At 44.3% G+C, this 20,391-nt stretch overlaps 1 protein-coding gene and 1 pseudogene across 4 annotated transcripts in view; one reads left to right on the plus strand and one right to left on the minus strand.

Moving 5' to 3' along the window:
* Nucleotides 1–6,565: 6,565 nt before the first annotated feature.
* Nucleotides 6,566–20,391, minus strand: part of LRP11 (LDL receptor related protein 11) — a 32,131-nt gene continuing 18,305 nt past the window's right edge. The window contains exons 5-9 of one of the 4 annotated variants that reach the window (XM_090041266.1): nucleotides 16,297–16,506; nucleotides 15,301–15,471; nucleotides 13,478–13,534; nucleotides 9,470–9,571; nucleotides 6,566–8,189 (exon numbers count right to left, since the gene is read on the minus strand). In XM_090041266.1, the coding sequence (XP_089897392.1) occupies nucleotides 8,035–8,189; nucleotides 9,470–9,571; nucleotides 13,478–13,534; nucleotides 15,301–15,471; nucleotides 16,297–16,506 (695 nt within the window). In that variant the 3' untranslated portion in view covers nucleotides 6,566–8,034. The remainder of the gene's footprint in view (nucleotides 8,190–9,469; nucleotides 9,572–13,477; nucleotides 13,535–15,300; nucleotides 15,472–16,296; nucleotides 16,507–20,391) is intronic. The other 3 variants (XM_090041279.1, XM_090041271.1, XM_090041288.1) reach the window with 3 other exon arrangements.
* Nucleotides 18,264–18,352, plus strand: LOC149873249 (small nucleolar RNA U3; annotated as a pseudogene).

Here is a 20,391-nt window from a genome sequence, read left to right on the forward strand (position 1 = left end):
ACATAACGTGCTGCACCTTGGGAAGAATAAACGAGATGGGTGACAACTGGGGGTACTATGGAGAAGAATTTAGGAGTTTAGGTGGATCACAGACTCAATATGATTCTGTAGCACAGGGGCAGGCAAAATACAGGCCCGTGGGTCAGATCCGGCCCAGCAGGTCATTCTATCCAGCCCATGAAACCCCTAAAAAATTTACAAAATATTTATCTGCTCCTGGATGCCTGGCATAGACAACAGGAGCCAGGGACAGTGGGACCCAGGGGGAGCCCAGCCCTGCCCACCCCCAGCTATTTTCCTGCTTCCTGTCTCCGCCATGCTCCAGCCCAGCTGCATGGCAAGACCGGAGAGTATGGGGCCCCATTGGTATGGGAGGGTGTGTTTGGCAGGGGCAGTGTGTGTGCGTGTGTGTGTGCGTGTGTGTGTAGGTAGGGGCAGTGTGTGTGTGTGTGTGTGTGTGTGTGTGTGTGTGTGTAGGCAGGGGCAGAGTGTGTGTGTTCATAGGGTGGGTCCCACATGCACACACCACCATACACATGCACCCACACCCCCCTCCCACTGCCATACATGCAGACCCCCACACCTACACCCCCTCACACACCCCAGCCACCATCCCTCCCACACACAGTTTCCCCCACAAACCCCATACACACCCACACCCCACATACGCACACACATACACATATGCTCCCTCATCCCACATACCTATACCCACCCCACCAACACAGAAGCTTAAGACTTCATTTTAAGCTATTGTGCAATCACCTCTATGTACACTATACAAATACATGTAAACCAGGGCAAAAATATTTTTGAAATGAAATTAATTAATGTTTTAGATGTTCATTTTTTAGAATATAATTTGGTATTTTTCTGGTTCCAAGATGGTAAAACCGCTTGCTGAAAGGAGTACTTCTGGGGGCAAGAGGAGGGACTTCTGGTGGCAAAGGTCAGGAGTTAGTGGACAGGACTTCCAGTCCCAAGATGGCTACCAGGGGGTGGGGCACCTGTCAAGGGGCAGGGCTACCCGTGCAGCCCTTGACAGCTTGTTAAAACTTGGTAACCTGCCCTTCACCCGAAATAATTGCCTGCCCCTGCTGTCATGTGATGCAGTGCACAAAAGGCAAATGTGTTTTTGGGTTACATCAACAGGAATATTACAGGGTCAGGCAGTTATCTTGGCTGGAGGGCTGCTTCACGAATTTTGGTGAGATGTTGAGGACCACAAGGGTAGCCCCACCCCTTGACAAGTGCCCCATCCCCTGATCACCATTTTGGTGCTGGAAGTCCCATCCCCTAACCCCTGATCTTTGTAACCAGAAATCCCTGCCCTTTCCCTTGAAGTACTCCTTTTGGGAAGGGGGTTTGCCATCTTGGAACCAGAAAAAAACCCCAAATCTATACTAAAAATCTAACATCCACGATAACATATTTTATCCACCCACTCCAGACCAACTAGTCTCCAGAGTAGACTCGCCTGCTCATGGTGAACAGCTGCAGCAACAGCAGTGTTGGCAAGGTGTGGGGGACAGTGACCCCTCCCTCTCAGCTCTGTCCAGTGCTTCCTGCCACAGCTGTGCAGAGCCTGTGCTGGGTTGACCTGTGGCTCCTCTGCGCTGCCCCTGCTGTCTTGTAGGGCAGTCTGGAGGACTCCGTGCAACAGCTGCAAGAAGCACTGGGCAGTGCTGAGGGGATGGGGCCACTTTTCCCCCTGCTAAGCACACTTCTGTCCCCCCCTCCCCCCTGTTCAACATGAGCAGGGAAGTCTGCAGCAGGGGCAGGGTGGGGCAGGACTGCATGCAGGTGCACACCAGTAATGCAGGGCTGGGGTCAGAGGCTGCTGCTGCCACCAGAAGGGCAGTCCAGCATGGACCTGCCCAGCTCTGCTGCATGCCCAGGAGGTGGTAGGATGCGCCACTGTGGGATGATGCCTGAGCCAGGCAGGACCGAGGGATCATCTGTGGGCCATATTGCCCCCACCCCTGGAATATTAGGTGCAAGACACTGGTGATGATAGTGCCTCTCTACTCAGCACTGGTTAGGCTTCATCTGTGTCATGTGCAGTTCTGGGCGCCACATTTTAAAAAGGACATGGAGAAGTTTGAGAGGGTCCAGAGTTGGGGAACAAATGATAAATGGAGGGCAAGCCATATGAGAAGTCAAAAGAAATAGGCAAGTTCAGCTTGTGGAAAAGGTGATTAAGAGAGGTCATGATAGCAGTCCTCAACTGCCTGCAATAAAAAAAAGGGAAAACAATTTCTCTTTCTGCAGAGCAGGCCATGAACCAATATCTTGAAGTAGTAGCAAATTAGATTTAGATTGGATATCAGAAAAACATTCTTCTCTATTAGAGTAGTGGAGCAGTAAAATAGACTGTCTAGGGCAGTGGTGCCCAACCTTTTTCCTCCATGGGTCAGTTGGATGGTGCTTAGGCTATCCATGGGCCAGATCTAGCCAGTGAGCCCAATCCAGCACATAGGGTGAAGAGGTGGGGTCCCATCCAGGTGTGTGGGGGGGAGGGGGTGTGGCTCTGTAAAGAGCAACATTTGAAGCTCAGGAGGATCCTCTCCTGCACAGATGGCTGGGAGATCATGAGAACTCTGTAGCTTCCAGCAGGACACTGGAGATGACCGTACTCAGCAGCAGAAGAATGAAGCAGAGCTCCATACCTGGCTTAAATATAAAAGAAGGTTAAAGCAATTGGGGCAGGGTTATGAAGGGGATACATAAAAGGGAGTTCTGGCTCTCTAGTGGTAGGGTGTGATGCGTGGGGTTCTGCTGCTTGTCTCCAGGTTGCAGAGCAGAACACAACTTGTTTAGAGCTTCCCATGCTTTTGGGCTTTGCTGGTTAACACATGGAGCTGGGAAGGAATTCTAAGAAGGTCAAGGTTTTTTAGCTTTGTTTCCCTCCCTCTTCCTCAGAAGGATTTGGTGTTGGCTACAGCCAAGGCAGGGATCAGTTGTATTTAGGGTCAGGAAGGCATTTGACTGTCTGGTCAAACTGGTGCATGCTGTGGGGGTTTTGCCCTCCTCTGTAGTGGGGGGTGTGACTTCTGTGTTGGGTCTCTTGAACACTTTTCAAAAATCCTGCAGAAGCTGTACGCTGACTCTCATAGTCCCCCTGCTTTACCTGTGGCTAGGGTGCTATGCCTTATAGTCCTGTGAGAAAGGTTGAGACCATAGTTCCTAGTCCAGTCCCCTACAGCTGGCAACAATTTGTCCAATAGCCCAGGTCCCCACAAACCTACAACAATTTTCCTGGGGTGGTTTGGATAGGGATGATCCTGCCTTGGGCAGAGGGTTAGACTAGATCAGGGGTGGGCCAGGCTATTTTATCCAGTCCATGGGACCCCTAAGAATTTAGAAAATTAATATTTATCTGCCCCGGCTGCCTGTCATGTGGCCTGCAATGGCTTGCCAAAACTCAGTAAGCAGCCCTCACCTGAAATAATTGCCTGCACCCTGAACTAGGTGACCTCTGTAAGTCATTTCCAGCCCTACTTTTCTATAATTCTGTTTTCTTTAAGTAAAGCTTGCTGCAATGCATAGGTCTCAAAATGTATTTGCATGTAGACGTGACGTCCAGACATGTTAATGTAATTAGCAGGCACAGAATAAAATAAGGGACATGGTAAACTGCTTGAGAAGCTACCTGTAATATTTTTGCTTAGTATTGACTATATTGGGTCAAATTACCCCTTTGACTGTTCAATTAAATATTCTCCTATGAAATATAAAGGTGATGCTCCACTGAACAGACTTGGGATGTAACTTATCAGGGGGATTGGGGATGTTGTAAGTTGGTCACAACTAGCTGCCACTAACATAAAGTGCTAGTTAGCTAGCCTGCCCCAAGTAATCTCTAGGAGAGAAGACCAGAAGGGGCCAGGCATCTTTCAGGCCCTAAAGCTGAGGTATAAGTAGTGCATTAGTCTTAGGCAAGTGGCCTACAAGCTGATGAGGATCATCCTTCTAGTCTTAGTGTCTAGTGTAGTGGTTCTCAACCTTTTTAGCCTCAAGGCACTCCATGTAAAACTCAAGGAACCCCTCAGAAAATGTCATCTCTTAGTTTTCTTTTATGTCTCGACTACGGAAAAATAGTACACCAATCCCTCTGTCACAAAGAACGTGAAAAGCCCACAACTGGTAAGAATGTTTTTGGCACTGTGGATTCCTATTTTAAATCTCTGGATTTACCTTGTGAATCATGTGTAGGTGTTTGCAGATCTAACAGTGTTAATATTACAAGGCAGGGGCAATGTATCGGTGGTGTATGCAGGTGCGGGTGTACTCCCTGAGTGTGGTGGTGCACCTCCTACAAAAAGGCACCTACAAAAAGGTGCCTGCAGGTGGTCGCAACTTGCCACCCTGCTGCTGACACCACTGGTGGTGTCTGCGGGCAGTCCATGATCCCCACCATCTGCCACTGCTGGCGGCATCTGTGGGTGGTTGCCAACTCCTGGTCGGTGCTTACCACCACTTCCCTACTGCTGACAGTGTTGGCGGCATCTGCAGGAGCTCCCCTGCTTACTGCCGCTGCACTTCTGCCACCACCATGCCCCCCCAGCTGCAGGGGACATGTGTCATTCATGTTACAAGGCACCCTTAAAAGGATTTTGTGGCACTGTGGGTGAGAATCACTGGTCTAGAAGCATGCATTTCTGCATGAACAACTGGTGCCTCCCATGACTGGGGGGGGCACCATGGTGGGGCGGGAGGGCGTGGTGAGTGGCAGGCAGTGAGCGGGGACTGCCCACAGCTGCTAGTGGCTGCATTGGTGACAAGGGGTAGGTAGTAACTGCCCGCAGAAGTTGGTGGCAGCTTCAGCAGTGGCCAATCTTGGGGGGGGGGGCAGGTGCCCCCCTGTGCATTGCCTATGCATTTCTGCAGGAAAACCTAATAGCTGTAACAAAGCCATTCTTAATACTGCCTGCACCGTACGTGCTACCTACTGTTTTTTTCCAAAACTTTAGATAAGAGTATGCACAGTGTTTCCTCAAATCTTCTGGAGGTGGGAATAGAGACAACTTGGTCTGTCAGACAAAGCTGCGTGAGAACTGTGGCTGCTTACAGACATTAAAAAAAATGGTGCTTTACTTTAAACTCAGCACACTCCTGCACTGAGTCCAGCGCATGCCCAGAAGAGGCATCACTTTAGTTGGACCCGGCTTGCCTAATGTCTGTACAGATCCGGTGCTTTAGTGAAGTTTTTTTGCAGCTTTTATCTAATAGCTGATTGAATCAGCTATTAGATAAAAGCACCAAAAAACCCCGCTGAAGCGCGCGATCTATACGGACACTGCAGAGTCGGGTTGAACACACTGCTTCTTCCAATGAAGTATGTGTTTTTTTAACATCTGCAAGCAGCCTGTATGTACATATTAAATTGCCTTACTGCACATTAGATTCTGTTTCCGTCTCCTCAGTGGGCCTCAGACATTTCTGCAGAATCCAAAGGCTTCCATCCTTTGTATCAGCTTAATCCTAAAGATCAGGAATTTCACTACTAGGGATTACATGGTCACAGTAGGGAAACAATAAAGACTTTGATATCCAAGATCAGGGATGAGCCTTGGAGAGAGGAAAGAAGTGCTGGAGCAGTGATTCTCAGTCAAGTGCTATGAAATCCTTGTAAGGGTGTTGCTGGGTGCTGCACAACATTAACACCTGCACATGATTCACAAGATAAACCTAGAGATTTCAAATAGGAATCCACAGTGTTGAAAACATGCTGACCTGTTGTAACCTTTCTGAGTTCTTTGCAAGAGAAGAATTGCTCCGCTATTTTCCTGTAGTCAAATACTGAGTGAAAGCCAAGAGCTGGCATTTTCTGAGGGATGTTTTGAGTCTAAAAAGGCTGAGAACCACTGTGCTAAATGTCTAATTTTAGAAACAAAACAAAAGTATTACTGCAAGGCACTAATGCATTAATGCTGGGACAGTGAGCAGGGCTACTTGAAGCAAATTTGGAGTGTCTTCTCGATCTTTTAAACCCCACTGATAGTGCAAGTTGTCTTGTATACCCTAGCCAACACAATGTATTTGTTTAAGGCATTCAACCCCTATGGTAGAAAGGAAACAACAAATGTGTCCATAGATTTTGGATAGGCTTTATCAACAGAAAGTAACCTGTACCCAACACTACACTGGAACATAACTAGGGAGCACAAGGACCTTTTAATTTGCATCTAGTATGTAGCAACATTTTGTCTTACCTGGATTTGCTTGTAGATAGCACCAGCATCAGACTTCCCTGACAGGCTGGCCAAAAACAAGGTCTACTCTTACTGCAATTTATAAAGTAGGATGTAAAAATTTAAAGCAACCAAGTTATTTATTATGGGAATTATATCATTAGATGAAGCAAGTAGCAGCAGCAGGTATGAGTTCACAGCTCCTCTTTTGTTTTCTCATACCACAGAAATACAGACTTCAACCTCTTCCTGGTTTTGGGAAAGCCAAAGTGCTCATCAGGTTTGATGCTTGCTCTCCTGTATATTCCAGAAAATTCAAACAATTTAATTTCAGTTTTAGCTAAAAATAAGCACAAGACATTTAAGAATAAAATAGGTTTATTATAGCTATTGTACATAAAAGTAATCAAGACATTGAGACATGGGGTTTTTCTGATTAACTATTTGTACACCATGGCAATATTCCAATTGACTTTAATTAATTGAAGTACAAAAGACGACATACAAAAAGATGCATGCCTTATCTGTCTTGATTTTTACTGGGACCTTTGATGAATGCGACACCCTTGCATGTTCAGACAAACAGGATAAACGGCACGGTATATATATATCTAACATGTACTGCACATAGTTTACAGTTAACACGTTTGACGTTCATTCACACACATCAATTACTTGCTCTAATTCTATAAGATTTGTACTGGGAGGGTCACTGAAGCCTTAGAGCTTGCTGGGTGCTAAGTGATGATTAATGAGCAAGATTCTGAAATGTCTCAGGAAGCAGGAATGGTATCCCATCCGCATTACATGGGAAGTTAGTCCTGAGTATCAAGCTCACTGTGGTAGAAGCAGTAATAGTTCTGCCTGTGTATGTCTGGCTGGAACTAACCTCATTTTTATCACTGACAGCACAGTGTAAAAGAACAAACCATGTCCTCCTGAACACAAGCATAGCCTATCTTGAGCACAGGTCAAAGTCACTACACGTAGCTCTTTCAAAATCCTGGAAATGATTGGTTAGGGGTGGAAAAAGCTGAGCAAGCTGAGTTGTGGGGAAGGAGCATAGCTCCATGAGCTTGCTCACTTGCTACTGGCGCTGGGTTTGTCTATGGAAGTCCCTGTACTGCTGATATCTTTCATGTTAGCGCTCAGGCCTTGGCCGTCAAGGGTTTTAAAGGATGATGGACAGAGTGTGTATTTCTATTCCAAATTATATTACAAAAGCTGACACTTTTTTAGTTATGGGCAACCTGTACCTAGGCAAAGACAAAAGCCTCTAATAAAAATTTTGCCAGTGCATGAGCAGGGTTTTAAAACACTCCTCAGATGGTAAATGAACATGCTGAAGCATAATGCATTGGTACTTGCTTTTTTCCACAGTTCTGCCTATGTTGTCTTTACCCTGCCTTATGGTAGCCCAATACTTCTCTAATCTATCTCCTTCTAATGTAAAATACTTGGCTCTGGCTAACTGTTATTTCAGATGGGGAAAGAATGAGGTGGAAGGCAAAGATACTCTGCCATCCAGTGGTGGTCTCTTTAAGTTGCAGCCTTTTTCTGCATACAGGGTAAACATGGGTACAAGGTTATTTTCAGACATAGCCTGAACTGTTCTTGTCTTCTGTCTACAAATATATATGTATCCAAATTATTAACTGGACTGAGATATGGGAGAGCTTACCATATAGCCAAAGGAGAAGAACAGATAGGTCAGCTTGCAAAATGACCTAGAAATAGTTTTTATTTTGAATTTTTACTGAGGAGCTTGGTCACTTGCTAGAGGCAGAGGTTAATGAAAAAAACTGTGAAGGGGAGAAAACCAGCTATCTACACCATCTGTTCAGAGATACATCCCGTTTATGAGGTAATCAGACTCCTCAGATGTAATGGGTCGGGCTTTCTTCAGTTTCTGTCTCACTAAACGCAGCCGGCAAGTGACCATAAGTAGCAGTAAAGCAGTGATTGCCAAGCCTAAAGCCAGGGGTAGCACAGCACCTAGAAAGAAGTTAAAAAAATTATGATGGAGAACTATTAATAGGTCTTTTTTTGTAGGTGTATCAACTAGACCAGTATTTCTCAACCTGTGGGTCGCAAGAATATATGAAAGGGTTGCGAACAAGCTTTAAAAATGGATTTTCCTTTGAAGAAGAAAACCTGAAGAAGTTCCAGCCTGCAAGGGGCTGCTCGCCCCCTCCCCCCGGTCACACACACATCCTCCTGCCATGCACACTGGGGGTCTTAGGGCAGAGGGCAATGGGTTGGGAGTGAGGGGCACTGGCAGGGCCAGGGGGCTGTTTACTATTTAAACTATTTACTGGGTTGGGATTGGCCATCAGTGTTTACAAATGGGTGCTGGCACAAAAAAGGTTAAGAACCACTGAGCCAGACTGGAGTAACACAGAGCCTTCTAGTTACCCTTAGGAGAATCACAAGCACACAAGCAGCAGTGTTAACACAGCACAGTTGAACTCCTTTCCTTTATTCACCTGGGTCTATCATACTAGCCTATTTGATAGTAAAGGTAAAACATACAGCTCAAGAAGTGTAGCCAGCAGATTGGGGGTGGGCAATTATTTTGGGCAGAGGGTTGCTTACTGAGTTTTGGCAAGCTGTTCAGGGCTGTATGGGTAGCCCCACCCCTTGACAGGGGCCCCGCCCCCTTGCTGCCACCTTAGGACCAGGAGTCCCACCCCCTAACCCCTAACCTTTGCCACCAGAAGCCCCTTGCTTGCCCCCCGGAAGTACTCCTTTCAGTAGGGGGTTTTGCCATCTCAGAACCAGAAAAATACCAAATTATATTCTAAAAATTAAACATGTACTATATCATTCATCCATTTCATTTCAAAAAATATTTTTGTCCTGATTTACATGCGATTCTGTAGTGTACACAGAAGTGATAGTGTAATAGCTTAACATGAAGTCTTACTCTTGTATATTGTGGGAGGGTGGGTATGTTGGGTGTGGGGAAGGCAGGAGCAGTCCCAGGCCAGAAGCCCCTACTAGGCAGAGGCTTCTGGCTGGGGCTCAGGGTGGTGGTGGTGGTGGGGTGGGGGACAGGACCAGCCCAGACTTGCTGCTGCAGCTGTTTAGTTCTGCTGCCAGCTCCCCCTGGGTTTTACTGGCCCTGGCTCCTGTCATCTTTGACAGGCAGCCAAGGACAGATAAACATTAATTTTCTAACTTTTTTAGCTGTCCCGCGGGCCAGATAGAATGGCCTGGTGGGCTGCATTTTGCCTAACTCTGCAGTAAATTAACATACACAGAAAGAGTCTTACCTGTTTCTGGGACTGGGTGTCCCCCTCCACCTTGATCGCTCTTCAGCAGAACAACATTGTTTTCAGTTTTATCACCTGTCCTTTTCCCTGAGGAACTATTATCTGTAGAAAAGCCAATGCAAGATATACATATTGTGGACAGTGATTCAGGAAGCACATCTGCCAGAACCCCATGACAGACTACTCAAATAATAGGACCTTGGATACATTCAGCAAACCGCAAATCAAGAGCTGCAAATCCTTACTGTACATTTTGAAAAAAGCCATTTGAGGCTCAAGCTGAAAGGAAAAATATTCTACATTATAAACAAGTCACAGAACATCACCAGTATGCAGACCTCTGCATTGCATATGGGTTAGAGAACTGAAACAAATCCCAAACAGAAAGTCAGCAATAAAGGGAAGAGGTATAAGTAAATGTCAAGCAAAATCTTAGTAAAGTAAAATGACACATATTTAAAAACAAGGAGATGTCTAATGATGTTAACATTTAAAAGATAATCAGCTGTGGTAAGTCAGGACTTGCATAAGTTTCACAAGCAACCTTAATTCAGACTAATATTCCCATCACATTGTATACTTTGGTATTTGAGTAGTCTTAAGCCATAAATATGTCTGGAAAACATTCCACACTGAAGTGAGGAGGATATAGTGAATTGGACTTTTCAGCCCACTGCAGAATACCAGCTATAAAAGAGTGTGGACTGTGTAAGGAGGGCTGCAAAGGCACGTGTTTTATTGCTGCTAAGAAGTGATTGTTTTTGGAACGCTGGCCTGCATGCTATGGGAGTTTTGCTTGCCAAGAGCTTATACAATTCAGCCTGTTTCTTCCATCGTGCTTGCGCAGTCTGAAATGCTTTATATATTGCACTACTGAGCAATAATGGAATGACTTAATGAAAACTGATGGATTTGACCCCAGCAACCCCATAAAAACAGCTTGATGCTCACCTCTTACATTTGTGTTTAATGGTAATATACACTGAGCACATCTACACGAGACACTAGAAATACAGTAGACTAATTCTACTGATCAATAGCCACGCCAATGCATTAACGCATAGTAAACTTAGCGTACTGTGCATTAGTGTTAAGGGGAAAAAAGGTGTGCTGGTGCTACTGCACAATAGCGTTGATTATGGCACATTAAGTTAGTATCTGTTATTACACATACTAACTTCATGTTCTGTAATTGCAGCTCATTAATGCACATGTAGACAGGCCCACTATGTGGGACACTTTGGTTGTGATATTAACTACTCCCCATAAGCTATGGGAACTGTTACTGTGTCTGCAGAAGTATCCTGTAGTACAATATCGATGCTGAGGCAGATGCTTCCTCAGCCTGATGCAGTGTTTCTATCCGAAAGCTTGCAAAAGAAGAATTTTTACAACTATTTGGTCTAATAAAAGATAGATTTACCCAAAGAACCTTGTCTGCCTTGTTTTTGGAAAAATCATATGAATTAAAACAACTTTGAAACAAATGCACTTATCAAAGTGCACTGACTCTGCCAGAGACTTGCAACATGTTTCCCTGAGCCCTTCCTGGAGTCCTAACCCTCACCTAACAAGATGAGTGCTGCTTTTACTGACACATCTTTGGAGGAAAGTTTGTGCACTTAGGTTTCTTGTTCGTCAAGTGGCTTGTTTACCTATATTAATCTAAAGCATGTTTATGTCAAGATTTCATCTTCTGACTCTCCTTATTTTCTTGCCTATCTCCAGTAAAGTGTGCTTTTATTTAAAGCCACAGACACGTGAGCAGGATATCCTAGGAAAAAAAAAAAGCTTCCCCTAGGAAAAAAAATGCTGGGAGCACATGACATTATCTCTTGAACCCATTGTAATCCAGAGCAATTTCCACCTGGGATTGCTGGTTGTTTGTGCATAGTTGCTCTGAGGCATTTCCCTGGAGGTTTCCTGTCTTGGGACAACTCCTTGTGCAGTCACATTTAAGAGAACTAGAACTGGCTGCATAGGCTTCAGTTGTAGTTACTACTGCTGGATGCTTCTGTAGCAGAAGCATTAGTAAAGCAATAGTGTGGCATTTAATCAAGTGTTGCAATTCTCTCACTGAACAGTGCTGCAAAGCACCTGGCATAGACCAATCTGAGCAGAGAGAGATTAGGCCGGAGGAATGCAGAGCTGTTACACTGATTTATACTGTGAAAATCTCAGGCTTGTTCCTAAACTCAGACCTCCTACATGGTTGTGGTTGCTAGAGCTGCTGCCCCCAAGACTTCTGACTATGGTTGCAAATCTTTTGGCCACTCCATTAGGCAGGACCAAACCATAGACTTGCTACAGCAAACATATTTAGAGCACAAGGTTTTTAGCATTCATTCCCATCAGAAGCTATGGAGCTCAACAGCTTCTGACCCCATTTGGAAACAGTAGAAATGAGCTGGCCTGTTGTCAACAGTAAATAATTTTCAAAGTGTGATCAAGGTCCTAGAAAATTGCCACCATAGCAAGTCCAGACAGAGCTTCAGAAGTTTATTCTATCATAAGGTTTTGTCCTGCTTGCTGTAACCATATTATCTGAGTGGCTCTACCAAAGGCACAGATTTATGAATAGCTTTGCTGAGTTTTTGGCTGTAGCTGTGTTGTTCTAAGGACATAGGAACGTAAAGTTCTTTGGGTAGACGTGTTATCTTTTCTTAGATCAACTGAGTAGTTGAAAAAAAGTTCTTTGCAACCTTTCGGGTACAATCACCCCTCTTCAGGCATAGGGAGTCTATACTGTTCTGAGATCTCAAAGAATAGCATTCCTTGGAAATCGCAGAACAGCAGAGACTCCCTATGCCTGAAGAAGGGTGATTGCGCCCGAAAGCTTGCAAAGAACTTTTTTTCAGTTACTCAGCTGGTCTATGAAAAGATATCACATCTACCCAAAGAATGTTGCCTGTCTATGCAATATCTTTCAGCATTTATGCACGTGCTCCTGGAGTGGGGAGGGCACTTTAATTAGAGGGGCTCCAAGAGCTGCTCTAAGTAAAGCACCCAGAGCATCTCCTGTATCAGCATCCCCTCACTTCAAAAGCTTGTTTGACGAGCTTTAGATAAAGCGTCCCTGCCACTATTTCAAAGTGGGGCGATTTTGATACATGAGACACAGGAGGCTGCTAAAACACAGTAATTACCATGCTCCAGCAGACTACTTATTGAATCTGCTCTGACGTGATGTAATTACAGAGCATGGGAGCAGCCTCACTGCTCGTATATAGGTGTCCTTTGTTTCCAGAGATAGGTTTACTGATGGAAAGCTCCCAAGTAGTGGTGAAAGATAAAAGGAGTCCCATCTACACCTGCAATAATAACCATCAGGGCAAGTAAAAGCAGGAGTAAAAACAAGCCTCCCACATCTTATGAATTACAACAATAACAACAACAACAACAACAACAACAGTAACATCCTTGATTGAAAAGGGGCTCAGATGCCTTGGTTTAGTTTTCATTTCCTGTGTGGTAACCAAGGAACTCCATGATAAGTCCCTGGCCCCTTTTAACTCACTGTAATTTGTTTGTTCATACCTGGAATACCTAAATCAAAACTAGATGATTTTCTGTTATACACTTCCATCCAGCCACAAGTTATTGGGTGTTATACAGGAATTACTGGCTGAAATTGTTTGGCCTTTGTTAGGTAGTAGGTCAGCCCAGACGATCCTAATGATGATCTTCAAATTTACAAATGTAAGACCTTGTTATCTTTCATAAGAGATTACAGGAGGCTGCATTTTAAGTCCTCACCCCTTTTTACTCATGGTTATTTTGTTTGTCTATATTCTCTGAGTGATGGAGTGATGCTCCTCACTCCTGTGCAGACAGTTTCAAGAGCTAATTCCACACTATGAAATTTATACTTAATTCTAGTTTGATTTTCCCCAGTTGTGACTTCAAGCCATCAGATTGATTAAACCACAACATTTACCTTCCTAACCTATACTTTCATGTACAAAATAATTATCATATATAAAATAATTATCAAAAAAAGGGTCAGACCTGGCTCTGAATTGGAATGAGATGATGAATCCATTGTGGTCTGTTGTGCAGTCACACCTGTTAACAGGTATTTTGAAAAGAGAGTCACCACATTGAGATTTAAATCTCATATCATTATCTTTTAGGAGGCATAGTGATTTAGAAGACTGTCTTTTTAACACTGTGGTGATCTAGAGTTCAATTTGACTGACCTACAAATAAATTTAGTGTGGTTGTTCTGATGTAGTCCTTCATACGATATATATGTGGACCATTTCACAAAAGCACTTGAGAATTTGGAGTGCCAGCTCAGGAGAGGACCCAGCCTTAAATAGGAAGATTGCTAAGAGTTCTTCAGAAAAAGCAACACAGTGTCTTGTAAGAAACTCTCATGTCTGCCTCCTGAGTCTTATACCTGTGCATTAAGTACCTGGTTTTTGAAGACATATACTTTTGTAAAGTGCAACAAAGTCTAATTGATTTTTTAAGAGGGGAAAATAAAAACCCAAATCCTACCTCCTGAGTGCTCTAACCCCAAAACTATTATAAAATGGCTATTATAAAATCATTCCACTCTTCATCTTTCCGAAGAAAATAGTGGTCATCACTGCATTTTAGATAGAGCCTGAAGTGGTGGTAGGTGTTCTCTGAAAATGTCTACCAAATGAAGGTCCTCAGCTGAAGTGGATGACGGCACTCCTACCTTATGGATCTTGTTGAGGTTTAGGCATAGAGTGGCCATATTATTTTTAAGGAAATCTGGGACACTGTCTCCCCTGGCTAATCCCAGCCTCAGGTAGAAGGAGCTGTGCCCAGCCTGGTCTGCTGCCCACATCCAGCCACTGCTCAGGAGGAGTCAGGCGAGGCGGTGCAGGTGGGGTGGCACCAGTCTGGCACTTTTGTTTCTATTTTCACCACCAGGGTAACCCAAAAAATCCAGGACTGTCCTGGCCAAACTGAGACATATGATCAGCCTACTTAGGCATGACTAGGCACTGAGCTGCCTCTGTCAAAAATAAGCTGCTTCTAGACACATGCAGAACAAGAACTTTAAGCAAGTGGGGAGCTTTAATGACAAAAAGTGAAATCGGTTTGTTAGGTGGCACCTGAGTGGGGATTGTGAAGACTGTGGTTTTGGATTTAGGCAGGATTTGGAGACTTAAATCTGAAGTTCAGTACCTAAGTTCCTTTTTGGATCTAGGCCAAAAGCTATTTTAACTTTGCCAAGATGTCAGTAGAGACTGCTAGTTTTTCTGGACAAAAATATGAGAATCTATTGAGATTTAATTCTGCAAGGAACTCGTAACTGTCATTGAAATGCATTTAAATTCTGATAGAAAAACTTAAAAAAAAATAATATTAGAAGTCCAAGAGTTAAAAAGAGACAGTCTGATGGAAATCTTGTCTGGTTAAGAAAAAGTGAGGTAAGTAGGCTCTGGTACCATACCTCTCCATGATTCCCTATGCCAGTTTTCTGGGGTTTACAATTGGCTTTTTATTTTTAAACCTGTTTTTCCATGTTCTCTGATGCATGAAAGACTAACAAGGGCAGGTGACCGAGTAAATAGCTGTTCAGGGTAAGCACCAAAACAGACAATACAAAAGGGCAGTCAAATGCCCTAAGTAAACCTAACTGAGAAAAAGCCACAACTACTTTTTCAACTAACATGCATTTATAATCTTAGGTAGCAATTAACTGTATACAAGGTAAAAGGATTTCAGGCAGAATGGGGAATTGTAGATCAGCCTCTAGTCTAGAGAGCTCCTGTCACATACTGCACTGCCAAAGGAAAGAAAACTCTACAGAATATGTCCCCTTTTTCCCAGCAGAGGTAATCTTTTACCATGGATTTTTACACATTCACTGAGGCAGTCAGATTCTTGAAGGAAGTTGTTTTCATTCCCTTTGCAGCCGCCATAGATGAAATGTAAGCAAGTGCCTGAAGAAACATCAAAGTGCCAGCGAGGGAAGTGCCCTTTACAAGGGCCGGCAGCAGGGGGTGCTAAGCACTGCTCTGTTGTAACAAGAAAATAATACTATATTTACAATGAGTTGGACCTCTGGGAACTTAACTCTAAATATTAACCATGTGAAAATGGTGTCTCTTGTACTCTGTGTGTCTGTCAAAGGCTCTGGGTATGGTGGCTAATTTAATTGTTTGCCATGCTAATTTTGTAACTTTTCAGCAGGGGGCTATTCCTGCTTTGAGTTAAAAAGTGAACCAATTTCACTGCAGCTTCCATTATTGTCTAAGAGAGTGTTCTGTATTTGCCCACAGCCATGGTATCATTCACTGACTCTCAATAGCTTCTTTGCCTCTGAAGGCAACAGTGTGTGGGCTTTTTGATTTCCACAAGTGAAAGTCCACGAGCATCATATCACGCTGTGCGCTGCGTGTGGCACTGAACCCTCTGCATTGACACCAGATGGTCATGCAGTTACGTGCAGTTCTAGAAAGGAAAGCAACTTTAACATGAAAAATATTTCCCCAGTATCAAAGCCCTTGATGGTTCACATTGGGACAGCTGCTGCCACCCTCACTGTAGTGCTATGCCAGGCACATACAGCAGTGTCTGAGGCAGAAATATTTTTGCACTTATCTGGGTGTTTTGTTGGTTGGATTTTAATTCTAGTGCTTGGAAAATGTAATTTTCTTTTTTACCAGCTGCTAGAAAGGACACCGGTAGACCTTAGAGATAATTTTTGGTATATTTATTAACTCCTTATAATTTCCCCTACTTTTACTACATTTGCAAAATGTTACTTGTAAGTAGGTGTCAAAAATGGCACAAGGCACTCCTGTGTTAATAGGGCATGACTGACTGAAACCATTTCTTACCTGGTACAAACCCACCAGTTTGTTTCTTTGGTCTCTGAGAAAGCGTCTGGTTTGACTTGTCTGCATCAAACGAAAGTGGTTGATTTCTTATAGTGGCTTTCAGGGTGTTTTCTGCAGAGAGGTCATCATCTGCATTTTCAGTCAGTCCCATGGGTCTTTGCTGGGCAGTGCCAATAGCTGCATTAGTCACTGTTTTTCGGCCTGGACTGACTGAATTAAGGGAAATAAAAATATGCTTTTTATGAACATAAGGGCAATAATGTTCATGTGGAATTAAAGTGGATGGCTGTCTCGTACTGGAAAACACTGCACTCTAATGTAGCATTCATGTTTAATAGACTCTACTACTGTTCAACATTCAAACTCAGTTTAGATGGCAGCTTTCTTTGACTCCTGAAACACTAAATATAAATTTTACACTGGACTTAAGTGCATGTTTCTGACTGAGTGAATTCCCTAAACACATCTGCCTTCTGAAAAGCAGCAGCACAGTATGAGCAATGTACTCCACTCGCATGCGTACTGGATATGTGCAAACTCTGTGCAACTGCATGGCCTTTTCCAGTCTCAATGCTATGCACTATAATGGACCATGCTGCATGATTCAAGCCATTAATCAAACCAAGCTGTTAATTTCACTGTTCTCATTATTGCAGCAAATCTGAACAATAGCCAGTCTCTGGTTTCTCTGTTGTCCTGTTGCTTGTTACATTCCCCTTCCTTGAAGAAAAGCATTCAAAACTCTTGGCTGCCAAGGGCAGTCTTGGGGGTGTAGTGTAATTATAAAAATAACATTATTAAATCTTTTCCTTCCTTTGCAGAACTTGCATGAAAAACCAAACCACAGTCACCTCTGCTTAATGGTAATTTTCACGTTTTGGGAGATTGTGGGCTATGGCCTAGCACAGAAGTGTCAAACACATGGCCCACCAGAGCATTATCATTCAGCCCCTTGTGCTGCCTGTGGGTCTTATCAGATGACCCCGCACACTATATGGGGCATCCATTCCAGCTTGTGCCCTGGAGCAGCTGCTATGAGTAGCACGTGTGACTGTTCTGGGGCTATGAGGCCACACTGCGCAGCCTGGTGGCAGCAGTGACTCTGGGGCTGGAATGTGGGGTCAGTCTGTGGGTCCAATGAGGCCACAACCTGGCCCTTGGCCACTCATGCTGCCCTGGGGAGCAGATGAGTTTACACTCCTGCCTTAGCAGTTTAAATGTTCAGGTATTTCTCTTCACAAAATGGTTGGGACTGCTTTGAAAAATGTCTTGCCTAATTACAGGACTAGGCTGATTAATCTGTTGTGGGAATTTACAGGACCTCCCTTGCCCTACTGAATGATTACCTTACCACCTTCAAAGTATTTATTTTCTTAAGAGGTTTGATTCTGACCAATGTGGAGAAAGTGGTGAAGAATCTGAAGACTGAAAGTGTGGTATGAAAATGATCACACAAGGATCAGTGCATGGGTCTAAGGAAAGGAAAGAGAAGTGAGAGCAGCAGAATAAGGACAATGGATTTCAGAAAAGCAAACTTCAAGCAGTTTGTAATGGTAATTGTTGAACTAGGAGAGAGGACCTCTGCCCATGAACGACACATGCCCCCAGTGGCTGGGGGGCACAGCAGCAGCAGGAGTGTGGTGGGAGCAGTGGGAGCACGGCAGCAGTAAGCAGGGGAGCTCCTGTAGATGCCACCGGTGCTGTTGGCGGTGGGGGGGATGGGTGGTGAGCAGCGACTGCCCACGGGTGCTGTGTCAACGGCGCCTTTTTGTAGGGGGTGCACTGCCATGCTCAGGGGGTGCACGTGCACCCCTTACACATCACCCCTACCTCCTCCTCCAGTTTGATTCAGTATTTTCATTAATGACTTGGATGATAATGATAAATTATATAAATAGCTTCTATTTTGTGGATAACAACAAGCTGTGGGCAGCTTTAGATACATTGCAGGGCAAGATCAGACTTTAGGGATCATACTTTCAGGGATCATTTCTGGAGTCGGTGACTAGAGACGTGTGTCTGGAAGTGATTGATCTTGGTGAACTGGAGAAATGGTCGGCACTCAACCAGATGAAGTTCAAGAAAGACAAAAAAAAAGTGCTACACTTAGGAAAGAGAAAGCAGATACACAAAGTAAAAAATGGAGAATAAGGATTTGGAGGTTACACTGGATCATGGACTGAATGAATCAGCAGTAGTCCTCTATTCTCCTTGGTTCTCTGAATTCAGGTATGTCAAGGCATCAAAGGCTAATCAATCTAGTTAATTTCATCCTGAGAGTATCAATTCAAGGATCCCTATCACTGCATTAAGTGTGCATATGACTCACTAGGCCAGTTTGCAACAAATAGCTTCACCCCGCCCCACCTGCACCCCCCAAAAAGACCACTTGCAGTCCTGTGAGGTGCTGGCTTATTCTTTGAAGTCGGTAAGAGACATAGTGGACAGATGTAAGGAACAACTGTCTGTCAATATAAACCACAGATTGCCTCATTTCTTTATAATTGTGTGAAAGTTGTAATCCACCCTTCCAGGTGCATGAAAGCCAGTCTAAGCCTCTAGGGGCTGCTTTGAAGAAGAGCAGCATGACTAAAGTGGCTGGCAGAGGCCTGTGAAGAATATTAAGGTATCCTTGGAGACAGCTGTGTGGCAGAGAAACTAGAAACTCCTGACTGTGTGAAGTAATTTAGACGAACAGTCCACAGGACCACCAACAAAGCCAGGGCACACCTCCTCCAGTAACTTAATGGAGCAAGAGACAGGATGAATATAAAACAGAAGAAAGAATTTAAAAGTGAGAAACCAGCAGCAATATGTTTCTGGGAGCTGTTGTTTCATTTCTGCTCTCTCTAAAGGACGTTTTGGACTACTCTGAGACTTAGGCTGCAGGGATCTGACAATTTTAGTACTGTAATAATAACCAAAAAGCAGGGAAGGAAAGAGTCCTGGCCTAGCATTAGCTACCTAGAAGCAGCTGAGACCTTATGGGAGGTTCCCCAAAAAAGAAACCAAATGCCTGAGTGCACCCAGGTGAGGACACACCCCACTAAAAAGTTAAGAAGAAATAGTAAGGTGGCTTATGCATAAGATGGCAAACAACATAATGCCAACACTTCATTCAGGACATTCAACCTCAGCTCTATGTTAGGGGAAGGACAGAGGGGTTAAATACTTTCTAACAATGTTTATGTATCTGACAATGACCAGTTAAGGCAGGAGTAGGCAATTATTTTGGGCAGAGGGCTGCTTACTGAGTTTTGGCAAGCCATCGAGGGCTGCGTGACAGGCAGCTTAGGGCAGGTGAATATTAATTTTCTAAATTTTTTAGGGGCCCAGCAGGCCAGATAGAATGGCCTGGTGGGCCGTATGCGGCCCCCAGGCCGCATTTTGCCCAGCCCTGAGTGAAGGGATTCAGCCATATACTCCTTAGTCACTTTCTGAATAAGACTTAGCTTCTGGCCGACCTCCATTTTGCACCTCTAAAATATGCAAATATAAAACACAATAATTTACTAGGAGGTTGATTTCCTGCTTATTCTCTATTCAATGGACCCACTGTGAATAAAGCATGAACTTAAACTATATTGTTCACATATTGCCATGCAATATAGTTAAAAAATACAACCTTACTCCTCCACCTACTCTTATACAAGATAACACTACCATATAATCAACACTTCATAACAGCAGAGCAATTATTCCACTCCTATTCATAAAAACATTAGCATGCACTAATGCATCAAATTGGGGGAGTGTACAGAACTCTGACACAACTACCATATTCTCAGAACCACTTGGGAACATATGCTTTCTACATCTTAACTACACTCCTATTGTAGTCATAGGCAACTGGTGCCTCCTGAGTCTGGGGGGGGCACCAGTAACTGATTGCTGACCAGGGTGGGGGCAATCACCGACCCTGGAAGCCCTGGCAGTAAAACCAGAAGTGCTGCTGGCGTTTCTCTTGGCGCTCCCACTCCCCAGCTGGCACCAATCTCAGGGGGAGCACCGGCCAGCACTTCTTGCAGTGCCCCCACTCCCCAGCTGGCAAGGGCAAATCTTGTGGGACATGTGCCCTCCATGCCCCACACCCCA

The sequence above is a fragment of the Crocodylus siamensis genome, chromosome 1 (genome assembly GCF_052110815.1).
Source record: "Crocodylus siamensis isolate JL-2025a chromosome 1, ASM5211081v1, whole genome shotgun sequence".
In the NCBI taxonomy this organism is placed as follows: domain Eukaryota; kingdom Metazoa; phylum Chordata; order Crocodylia; family Crocodylidae; genus Crocodylus; species Crocodylus siamensis.